At 47.6% G+C, this 12,260-nt stretch overlaps 1 protein-coding gene across 1 annotated transcript in view; it reads left to right on the forward strand.

The window, feature by feature from the left end:
* vps13b (vacuolar protein sorting 13 homolog B) overlaps positions 1-12,260 on the forward strand; it is a 322,396-nt gene that overhangs the window by 274,722 nt on the left and 35,414 nt on the right. Inside the window, 1 exon segment of the mRNA XM_084471728.1 lies at positions 12,017-12,172. Within this exon segment, the coding sequence (XP_084327854.1) occupies positions 12,017-12,172 (156 nt within the window).

Consider the following 12,260-nt stretch of genomic DNA (forward strand, 5'->3'; position numbering starts at 1 on the left):
GTATGTGCATGAATGTGCTTGTAAGCTTGCTTGCGTGTGTGTGCGTGAATGTGTGTGTGTGCGCGTGTGCTTGTGTTTGTGTTTGTGTGTGTGTGTGTGTGTGCGTGCAAGAGTTTGTGTATGTGTGGGTGTGTGCATATCCCAGAGGGACGAGGTGTAGATAGCAGCCCAGGACTATTAGTTTGCGGCTAGATTGGCTGTGTGTTTGGAAGAAGGCATGACAAGGAGGTGTGTGTGTGTGTGTGTTTGTGTGCATGGCTGTAGCCAGCGATGAGGTCACTGAGGTCGGACCTCGGTAATGTTTCCACACCAAAAAATAGGTTTTAATATTATTCAAAAACAAAAGCAGTGTTAAATTGGCTGGATAAAACTGATCATAAGTTTCACTCTTGCTGGCAGCAGCAGATGAATGTGTATGTGGTGTGTGTGTGTGTGTGTGTGTGTGTGTGTGTGTGTGTGTGTGTGTGTGTGTGTGTGTGTGTGTGTGTGTGTGTGTGTGTGACTCTGGTTGTGTGGTTTAATGTTGGGCCCCGGGTTTTACAGCTCCTTTTATGAATGTGGCCAAACAGATCAGAACATAGTTGATGCATATTTAGTATTGGCAAATACACTTTAGCGCCCTCTGTACGACTACAATTATTTAGCTTCCACTTAGCCAATATTGACATTTGTGACTCACATTTTTTATAACCTCAAAATCCAGATTCTCACATGAGTCGATTTTATTTCCCCACAGACTCATTGATCCACCAATCACCAACCAAAGCCGAATGGTCGCCAGCCTCTATGAGTACATAAAGATACGTTAAACATCAGCTAGTTTACAGTTGTTCTACAGTGTATTGGAAAGAACCAAAGTGAGTCATAAGGGAACGGCTCGGATTTAAAAGAAGCAGAAGCATATGAGGTCAGCATGTTTTTGGGGAAATAAATTACTTATACAGAAGATTAGATATTAACAAACATGGTCCCCTGGCATCCTGTCAAATTTTCTCATTGTTATCCACCAAGATGCATGTCTTACAACACAGCATCTTGTATTTATCAATCCTGATGCATCATCTGCTCCCCAACATGCAGCGCGGGTCCCTAACCACTCAGCCCGTGATCTCAAACATCTACATTTAGTTGACGCCCTGTGACCCCGGCTCATTCATAACGTACAGGTGTCAGACAGGGGTTCACAGTACAGGGGCCCCCCGTGGCCCCCATAGTCCAAGAAGCACGGCCCTCCAGGGAAGCTGCCGCACGCCATTTAAAGCTGACGTTTTAAATCAAGCTGATCGGGTTGAGCTGGGGTCAGTGATCAGGTTGAGCAGGGGTCAGATCAGGTTGAGCTGGGGTCAAATCAGGTTGAGCTGGGGTCAAATCAGGTTGAGCTGGGGTCAAATCAGGTTGAGCTGGGGTCAAATCAGGTTGAGCTAGGGTCAGATCAGGTTGAGCTGGGTTCAAATCAGGTTGAGCTGGGGTCAGATCAGGTTGAGCTGAGGTCAGATCAGGTTGAGCTGAGGTCAGATCAGGTTGAGCTGGGGTCAAATCAGGTTGAGCTGGGGTCAAATCAGGTTGAGCTGGGGTCAGATCAGGTTGAGCTGGGGTCAGATCAGGTTGAGCTGAGGTCATGAGCCCTAGTGGAGATATTAGTTAATCACAGGTCAACCCACACAGTGACTAATCAGAGAGAGTTCAATGAAAGAGACCAATGTTGTCCAATCCCCTTCCCTTGAGGAAACCTACACTTATCTGCTGTTTTCCTTCAGTGCTGGGTTGGGCATGAGAGAAAATTATGCTTTCTTTTTTCAACCTGTCTTTTATGAAATTTAAGAAAGAAGGAAAGAGAAATAATGGTTTGGTTGATGAGCGTAAACCGTGCCTTCAGACCTAGTCTGCAATCAAATGTGTGTGTGTGTGTGTGCTCTCTCATCCACAGCTCCCCTAGCAACACGCTCATAAAAATATATTTTATCGAATTAGGCTGAACAAATGACATGTGGACGACGTTCCCACACTAGGCCGTTATTATTAATAGTCCTACAGCACTGAGCGGTTGCAAGAGATCAATTCATCCTGCGTTATCATGGCCTGTACAATATCTGCTTAAGAAAGCTGTTGTTTCTTGTCAAATGGTTGCTTTTAGGCCGCTTGCCTGCTGAACCAATATCAAAACAATAGAAAATCCCCTCTGTATTTATTACTGGAAAGTCTTTGTCAGTCCAGAACGTTAGATGCTGGCTACAGCTGCGTTAAAAAAAATTGAAATCTAAGATGTATAAGGAATGATATTGGTATGTTTGGACATTGCGTTGCCATGACATAGAGATACACACAGTGGGTGAGTCAGTGGGTCAGATACGAACGCTGTCCTGGGAGAAAGGAAGACAGAGAGGGAGAGGGGGGAGAGAGAGGTTCCACGGCCTTCAGAGTTTAAGGGGAGAGAGAGATAGAGAGAGAGAGAGGAAGGATTCCTCCGCAGGCACGCAGGATAGAAGAGTCATGATGGGCAGGGTTGGATCCACGCACGCCACTCTGGAGTATGTTGCTCAGTGGGTGAGTCAAGTGTGACCGGGAAGAGAAGCTGGAGCGTTCCTCCCCGGGCCAGCAATTAACTGAACACACCAATGGCAACCTGCAGTGTAAATACAGTGAATATCCTGGACCAGCATGCGTCAAAGCAGAGCCCAATTGGATTAGTGTTTTGTTTGAGGGTGGTAGCGGCCGTCTGAGCAGTAGCCAGGGAGGTTGGGCTGATGGGGGGGGGGTCAAAGGTGAACATCTTGGACCATTTTAGTATTCTGACTGGCGATAAAAAAAATGTAAGTGAATAAGGGAGAGTTAAGGAAAGAGGGTGGAGATGTGGAATTTGATAGTGTGTGTGTGTGTGCGTGCGTGTGTGTTACTGAAGCTCATTCATCTGGAGTTCTTCACTTTCACTGTCTAGCTGCTTCCGTGGTGCGTCAACAGATATACCGCCCTCTGTAGCCCAGTCCGTCACTTAACGAGTCTCACACACTGTCGTATTAAAAACACACACACACACACTGTCATATTAAAACACACACACACAGACACACACACACACACACACACACACAGTCCCGTCTCCCTGGACCAGACACACTGCAGCACGTCATTACACCCGGAGGTCAGAGGTGGTGGCTGGCTCCATTTTCCCAGACCCTGTTACAGTAGCTCTGTGGAGCCAACGGCTGGAGACTTTTCCAGGTTTCCCTCGGCTGCCTCCGTGGACCGGCCGACCCCGGGACCCGAGGATAACGGCACACCTCAGATATGCTCATAAATCCTTCACAGGTCCTGGGGTGGACGACACAGCTGGTCTCCGCTCCGTCCCGTGGATACAAACGCTCCAAAACAGCCTGGGGCCTGATTGGCCGAATCCTCCTTGTCCCGATTCCCCCTGGCTCCCCACAAGATGTGTTTATGCAAAGAATGAACCCAATTTATTATCGGCCAGTGCCATTACTGCTGAACCATGTCGTCCAATCTTCACATTAGCATTCGTTAGCCATGCTACTGCAGGTCAATTGGGAGAATCCAAACTTTTCTTTCAACATGGAAGGGGGGGGAACGTGGCGTTGGGGAGATTAATGTATCGGACTTAGGCTCGTGCTTGATTAGTGATTAATAGAACTGGCTCGGTAGGAACCCCGAAGCCCGAGGCGTGCTCCTTATTCCACGGACGCAGAGCGTGTCTGACAGCCTAATGCAGCCAGTAACCTTTTATATCCCTTTCTCGGGAATAATCTGGGGACCCATTCTCATCTTTCTGCAGCCCCACCATTTGGTCCCAATTCAGCCCCCTCGAAAAACAATGTCCTACATTCCCCAGCGCTCCACCGCAGCGCCCCAGCCAAGATCCTCATGAGAAAGACGTCGGACTCAGGCGGGGACAGCGAGAGCCCCCTATTTTCTTCACATTCCTCCTCTTTGTATCTCGCCGTCGTTTAGATTATCTCCATCCAGTCCCGCTTGCACCAGCATTTTCGTTTTTTTTTTTGTTCTTTTGCTCGCCTCTCGCTGACATGCAATAGGGCCTTATTATCGTCCTGCCGTGTGTGTCCGACAGACCGGCGGCCTGTTATGATACCGCCGCTGAGCATCTCCGGGCAACATTCCTCTCTCTTTGCACAGCGCGTCCCGGAGGAAACACTCTCTCTGACGCGCGGAGATTAATGTAATTATCATGTTGATGAGTGCTGAGCCGCTACAAGCCCGTGTTTGCTTTTCCACGTTAAGTCCCGTCAAACGGGCCGGGCCTTGAAGACACACTGACGTCAGGACATAAGGTTCTGCCCGGAGCCGGGACATGACCAGAGACCTGGCTCCAATCCACACGTTTTACATTAAAGTAATTTTCACCAACAATAAAAATATATATTTTACGATAGGATTCTGATCTCAAAGACAATAGACCATAGACAAGTTTGGCTTGCATGTTCTGAAAGATGTTCTCGTTCATCATTTCCATTCAGGTCAAACAAGTGCAGATTCAAAATGTTCCTGTTTGATACTATATAGTACTATACAATAGGTTGCTTTCAGCACAAGGCTCTATGTTCTGCACCAGCTGAGCCTTGTTGTAGCCTGTAGCAGGCTTTAGGTCATTTGACGAGTCTTATCACCACCACTTAGTTTATTGTTAACACAGTTCATCTCACATGGTGGACTACTTAAGGAGCCACTCATTGTAAATGTTTCAACACCTACACTAGTCCAGCCCAAGCCCATACATGCAGTCGGTGGGTCCAACATGAGCCACGTATACACACAGAACACACGCCTGTGATTTGGTGTGTGTGTGTGAGCAAGCAGCAATTGTATATATTTTGTGATAGCCGCTTCTGTGAGCCTGAGCCTTGTTGTTGTACCTATCCTCCAACGATGTTTTGTTAATATTTCAACTTCCAAGGCCTTGTGTTTTATGTTTCTCCTGTTGCAGGAAGAAAGGCGTCCTGGGAATGTGTGGTCAGCCGCTCCACTGATCTGAATTTTAAACTTTTAATTTGAAAGCAACTCTTCGCTGTCCCAATGTCCCACTCAGAATCATTTGAAGGCAGCGACGGCATGCTGTGTTTCAGAGAACTTTAAACGGCGGATCTTTATAATGCAAATGTCGGTCAGTGGCAGCTGTTTTGTGGCGCAATGTTTTGTAGACTTTGTCGAGAATCTAGAAAACCCTTGGTTTCATTAGACGGTACACTATACTGTGGTTGGTTTCGGGGAGGGGGGGGCGGGGGGGGGGCGGGGGGGACTGTGGTTTCATTACAGAAAACCAAACCTGCCTGAAGAGAAGTGCTGTGCTTCATAGCACAGCGCTAGACCAGCGGAGACAGGGGCCTCCATTCCTGCTGTCAGAGCAGGGCCGCGCCAGGCCTGTGATGCAGCCTCTGGACTCTGGGCTGCTGTGGAGAGGCTCTCTAGCTGTGGTGGAGCTGGGGGGTGACAAAGGCCTCCTCTTGTCCCAGTCAGAGGCTGATCCTATTGCCCTCCAGCCAGGCTTTGGAGCAGTGGGCATACCCTGTAGACGTGTACTAAGATGTACGATACAGTATTGAAGTGTGTATTTGACAGAAGAGGATCGTGAACAGACACACAGATGTACGCGTATACGTGTACAGAACAGACTGACAGACTGGGACACGCTCTCTGCCCTTCCCAGATCTCTCGTCAAATCCCCCCAACCTCCCCACAATGTGGTTCCCCGGCTCTCCATTGACAGTTCTTCTATTGTCACGTCTCTGGTCGGCACAGACACTGGTCCTGTCTGTGTCTCCTCAGAAGGCCCGGTTTGACTAGGATCTGTGCTGTGTGGGTCTGTGTGTCTGTGTGCTTGAGGTGGAAAGGCGTAGAACAGTGTTAGTCAACCGTAAAGCCTTCAACATCTCCGCTGTCAGCTCTGTACCCACACAATGGCTTTCTCTCTCTCTCCTCGCCTCCTCTGCTCGCCTCTCCGCCTCCTCCTTCCACCTCCTCTGTACCTTCTCCCAGTGCTCTGACCGCTTCTTAGACTTGCAGATCTGCTTCACTTTGATGTCGCGCTCCCTTCGCCTCATTCTTTGGGGTTTGGAGGAGAGCAGCACTGCAGATGAACAGCTGTTGAAGCCACCATGAGTCCCTCATGTTACACCGTTTAATACACCACTCGAACCATCCTGGCAACCAGGCCCTTGTCTCTCTCTCTATCTCTCAGTTCTTTCACACACACACACACAGTTGCGGTGACGCTTTTTTGAGCCGTTCTGCTCTTGTTCGTCTTCCTTCTTACCTTTCCCCTGATTCAGCGGAAAGATTCGCTGGAGGACAGATCATTTCATTGTCTGCGTGTAAACCTGTTTGTCATTTGCTAGGTGGTTGGCTCTCTTCCCTGGCCTCAGATTCATTCACTGCGCTGTTTGAGGCTTCTGTTCCAGTCTTCCCTTGACCTTCTGCAGAGACAAACACAACATTCTCACCATGATGCAGAGGTCAAAGGCTTTGTTCCAGACCACTTCCAAACATCCAGGCTATGTTATCGAAGATACACATAATCAGTGGATCTAATCTAATCGCCATGGTGACCACCTAAAGTTTAGGTTTCACATCTGTCTTAATGTTCTCTTAAACATCTCGCTTGTATAACACATTGCCGTTGGTAAAACAACGACCAAAACAAGCTCTTCTGGTGGTTTGTGTCGGTCTACTGGGTGTATTCGAGCCTCCGTTCTTACCTAATTGGAGTGAGCGAGGGGATATAGGATTGGTACTAATGGGCACACCAGCATCCGACCACATAGGATCCACAAACACTGATTGCATTTCGCTGCGGACAGACATTCAAACTTGTCTCGTTCACCCAAGCACATTCCTGCTGGAGGACAGTAGACAGGCGGTTACAGTGGTGTGGGTGTGAGTGTGTGTGTGTGTGTGTGTGTGTGTGTGTGCGTGTGTGGTTGTGGTTGTGTGTGTGTGTGTGTGTGTGTAGACATAGGACTCTATCCAGACTTATAACTTTGTTTTCTATTCTTTGTCTTTATATATGTAATATTTTCTTCAATGTTAGTTGTTGCTTTTGAGTCATTATGTGTGTGTGTGCGTGCGTGCGTGCGTGCGTGCGTGCGTGTGCCCTAATGCTTCCAAAAGACCCATATTATCAAAACTGACATTTGAGAGTCTGCCATGTAAGTGAGGTAACCCCTCTCTCTGTTGACCAGGAAGTGGAAAGTCATTGTTTTGGTTACGATGGACGGCTTACCGTCTCTTACAGGAAACTTTGATCATAATGACTTTCTTGTGGGCCTTGGATTAGGCAATGATGGACGCAGCTGTAGACGTGACATCGCTCCCGTGATGTTGAGTTTGGTTGGTTGATTGACTCATTGGATATAATTTACAGTTTTGGTCGAGCGGCGTTGGGGATTGTCAGAAGTTCACACCATTTCTTAGTGTGTCAGAGCGGTGTTTATGTTTCGCTCGCTTGTTTCCATAGTGATGGACAAATTTTGGGGTGCAACATTTCAAAAACAGGAAATTGGTGCGTGTGCATCAGTGAGGTATGCGGGCGATCTGCGTCGTGTTTTACAGTCCGCATGTGTTATTGATCTAGTGATGAAGATCTAGCATGGTCACCGGGTTGAAACAAAGCAGGATTTAGATGTCATGTTTCTGACCTTTTGATATTTGATTCAGGCAACAGGTGTTCATGGTTAGAAATATAGGTTAGTCATTATTCAGTCAAAGTCCTGAGTTGTTTAAGGTATATCAAGGGAGCGTGTCATTATGTGTTTAACGTTGAACACCTGAGGGCTGTACGTGAGCAGGCGGGATCACCGTTGGGTCAGCCCGCTCGGTGCTAATAACACTTTCCTACTATTGAGATCATGAACTTTATGGCGATAACACAGGATCTCAGACCTCCATGTGACACGTAACAGCTTTCAGGGCTGTTTCTGGTCAGAGTAGCCCCCCACAGTGAGGTCCACTATGTCCATCTGAGCAGTTTCCCTTACATTAGACAGACGTTGAATAGAACAAATCGGTTATCTGTTGCGCATCATCACAGGATTTCAATGAAGCATTCAGCGCGGTTTAAGATGGCCCAATATATGGTGAAAATTCCTTGATAATGACAACCTGGGATGTGCAATTTTGAGACCACATCCTATCAAACGTTTGTCAGCTCCTATTAAAATGTTCATGTTGTAGAGATTTCAAAATTCTCTTGGGATTAGAACACGCAAACTCGTAGTGAATCTATATCTGCGGTCCGTTCACGTAGAAAGAATGTAACAGATGCAGAGTAATTTGGCAGTGTCAGATAGGCTGGCCAAAAGTGTTATCAAAAGTACCTTGGTAATATCAGGGCGGGAGCATTTGGACAGGCAGGAGGCCACAATGCAACAGTCTGACACACACCATTCCTTATGTCATCTTCTGGAGGATAGCTGCAACAAAAATGATGTGTACCGGTCATCAAATCAGTGAAAAACAAAAAAAAAGGGTAATATAATTTTGAATATAATAAATCTTGCTCTGTCGGAGAGGAAGATAAAGAGTAAATCAGTCACGGAGAAGCGGTGCTGTCCAGGCCTCGCGTGGCCTGGATCCAACGACCCGGGGTCACCGGATTGATAATGAAATCTGTGTGGTTGCTGGACAGTTTAATGATGCCTAAGCATATCCCTTTGGTGAGTTAGCTGGAGGCCAGGAATGTGCTGGAAAGCTGGGAATAGTTGAGCGACATTAGCCAACCTTAATCACACTCTATCCCTCTGGATTTAGCTCAGAAAAGGGTGGGGGGTTGTACTGGGGATTTGTGCTGTGGTGTTTCTTTCAAATCAGATGTGCTACTTATGAGAGCACTGTGTACAGTTATCTGTTGTGCCCTTTGCTGTTCAGATGCTCAGTATACACGGTTTACATTACAGTAAATGTCTATGTATTCATCACTTCAACTCTTGTGGTAAAACGTAGCAAAATAAATCGTATTCTGCCAATCTCTTCTACAAGTATGTTCTGTTCACTTAACATTAGAACGGGGCTGAGCTTCCCCTTGATAGCTTTATTAAATGATGGATGGGTTTCATGTTTGTGTTTTTTACAAATTTTTTCCCTGTCAACCAGAGAGCGGGCATATGAGCTGCTTGGAAGCTAATAGTGATTTATTATTTAATATAAAATAACTCCCTCCTCCAAGAATGTTGTGTCATAATGACAAGTATTTTTGTGTACTATAGTTCCCTTAATTGCTCTGCTGTAAATAGGTGGATGAGATAATATAATGGTCTTTCACTTGGTTGGCATCCGATTATTAAATAATTATGAGATAAATGTAAACTTGTGTGTTTCTCAGCACGCTCTGTCTCGGGGTTGAGTTCAGTTCACCTGTTAGCCATACAGCTATGTTCATGTTACACGTCAACTGCTCTATTTTGCTCAGATCAGATTTTTTTTTTTACTGTTTACGTTGCGGTTGCATGGCCTGATATCAGATATGTGACAGATCTAGAACCGCATACAAATGTGGCTAAGATGTGATTATAAATAAGATCAGATTCCATGTGATATCTGTTGTTTATACTGCTCAGAATAAAATCTGATGTGTCACATGTGGCCAAAAAAAACGGCCACTTTTGGCCTTAGTTATCTTGGCAAAGTGGCCTTGTCTAACCATTCCCACATCGTTTTTACAAGCACTGCAGCCTACCCGCCAGTCCTTTGAGCTTGGAAAATGCCCTCAATCTTAGTACCAATGACACCTTGGTAAGCTAAAACCTACCATGGGTAATTAATGCATGGACAGGCTTCAACTCCACTGTAGCTTTTGCTTTTGGTCACGCCTTAAACAAATCAGCAAGTCCCAGCCTGTTGTCACAGCGTTCTGATTAGTCCGTGGCTACCACAGCAGCCTTTCCTTGATCTTGTATTCATGTATCTTGCGTTCCCTGGCGTGTCTGCACCGCTGGGACGTGAACAACAACGGCCGCAGGGCGTTTAGAAATGTGACAGGAGACGTTACCGTGACTCCTCCCTCAAAGGTCATCGAGAGCAGATCAATGTGCAGAGATGAACCACAACAAACATACCGAGTTCTGATGATGTTACTCCCGGCCACATGCCAGTTTCCCAACAAGCTGGTCCCCTGGTGAACACAGAAGGACCGGGAAGAAACCCGGTTGTTGTTGTTGCTGAGCGCATCGTGGCGGTAACAGTTTGTTTGGACGGGGCTTCTCGCCGGGTCTTCGGCCGGTCTCGATGCCCAGAGCCGACAGGGTCGGAGCGGTGACCTTCTCCACCTGGTTCCCTCACAGCACGTGGACACTAGTACGGGTGCGGGTCCAATGAGGTTGTGGATCTGAGCAGCAATGTCATCATGGAGACACATGCTGGGGGAAGGGAGGCAGCAGACTGATCTTGAAAGAGATGCCGGCAAACGTCGGCTTTGATTAAGCGTGTTATTGTAATGAAATCCGTCTTCAAACAGCGAGTGGCGAGTGCGACGCCGGGAGGAACGCGAAAGGTTTCGGCTAAGAGGGAAACGGTGCTCTCTGAACCCACGGGTAATTTGTTTTCCCTTTCAACAGCTCAGCTAAATGTTTGGCACATTGAGGCGATGTGTCAAAGTGTAAATCGTTGTCGCATTAAAGAATATCTATATATCATTTGATCACCACTCTCAGCAAAGGTGTTCCTCCACTCCATCTAATCTGCCTCTGTCATTTTCATCTCTCTGGCTCTCTCTGTTTCTTAATTCCCTCTCTCTCTTTCGCTCTCTCATTCTGTCACGTTTTAAGTTGTGTTGGCAGCGTAGCCGACACGCAAGAGTTCAACGGGGTCGGGGGTCAACCTTGTTGCCCCGGGAGAGGGGGAGAAGGCCTTAGAAGTGGCTGCATATTTATGATCCGCTCCCGTATCGTGGGCCTTTGTCCCCGTGACGACACCAGCCGTGTTTGACAGAGGGGATTTACTCATAGTGTCGTGTACCGCTCAACATCCTGGGGGGGGGGGGGGGGGATAGATGACGGGGAATGAGCTCACTGAAGAGCAGATGAGAGGCGCTCGCTGGTGACCTGCACGCCACTAATGCCCCATGTGTGTCTGTGTTGTGCGCTTGTGTGTCTTACCAGTGTCTCTCAACCAGGGTCTTGAGGAGAATCTCTTTTTTTAGGTACAGGCCGGATTGGACTGACCGATAACTTGTTGATGTTGTGGAGAATGGGAATTCTTTGGAAAATTCTGCAGGACAAATGCATCATAAACGAGCATGGGGGTTGGCAAACATTTGTATAATGGCTACCGCTCTCTCAATGTTTTTCGGTCAAAAGATAATAGTCCGTTGAGTACACTTCTTCTTCCTCGTCTGTGTATCTGTCGAGAAACCCAAGCCACACACATTGATCTGGTCGGCTCTGGAGTGATGGGTACGAAGCCATAACGGATCAGAGCTGACCTATATGCCTCATATTTAGAACTTGTGGAGAACACAGCCTGCCACATCCAAACAGACACACACACACACACACACACACACACACACACGCAGAAATAGACACACGCAGTCTGACACATGTAACCCAAAGGAGCTTCCACATCAGCTGTTTTCCTCTGAGTAGTCTAGTGTGTGTGTGTGTGTGTGTGTGTGTGGGTGTGTGTGTGATGGTTCCATCGCCAACGGCAGCCTGTGTGTCCCTGCTCGGCAACAGTAAACAGGAACTCTGTCATTCCTTTCTCCCCGGCCAAATCGCCTAAACACAGACTCGGCTTGTTTACCCGCCTTTTGCTCTGAGATAAATAAAAGGGCACAGAGACTCACCCCTGATGTCTGGACTCTTCTGTCCATCTGTCTGTCCCACGATTTCCATCCGTCTGCCTATTTTAGTTGACCTGTGGGCCTGTCTGTCTGCTCTGTGTCAATCTGTCCATGTGTGTCCCTTATCTGTATGTCTCAGTGCGTCTGTCACTCACGCCTCTCTCCCTCACCTCACTCTCTGTGTGGTGTTTTCTTGGTGTTGTCTTTTTTTGACAGCTGCTGCACATCTGCATCGAGGGCTGGGGAAACTGGCGCTGGTCGGAGCCCTTCAGTGTGGACAACGCCGGCACCCTGTTGAGAACCATCCAGTACAAAGGCCGCACCGCCTCGCTTGTCATCAAGGTGACGCAGCTCAACGGAGTCCAGAAGCAGGTAGGCCTCTGGTGCGGCTGTTTTAGGAGGGCCCCTTTAGGCCCCGGTTCATACAGGGGTGCTGTTGCAGTGATCATGTGCAGGTGTT

The sequence above is a fragment of the Micromesistius poutassou genome, assembly GCF_964030765.1.
Source record: "Micromesistius poutassou genome assembly, chromosome: 8".
NCBI classification, from domain to species: Eukaryota; Metazoa; Chordata; class Actinopteri; order Gadiformes; family Gadidae; genus Micromesistius; species Micromesistius poutassou.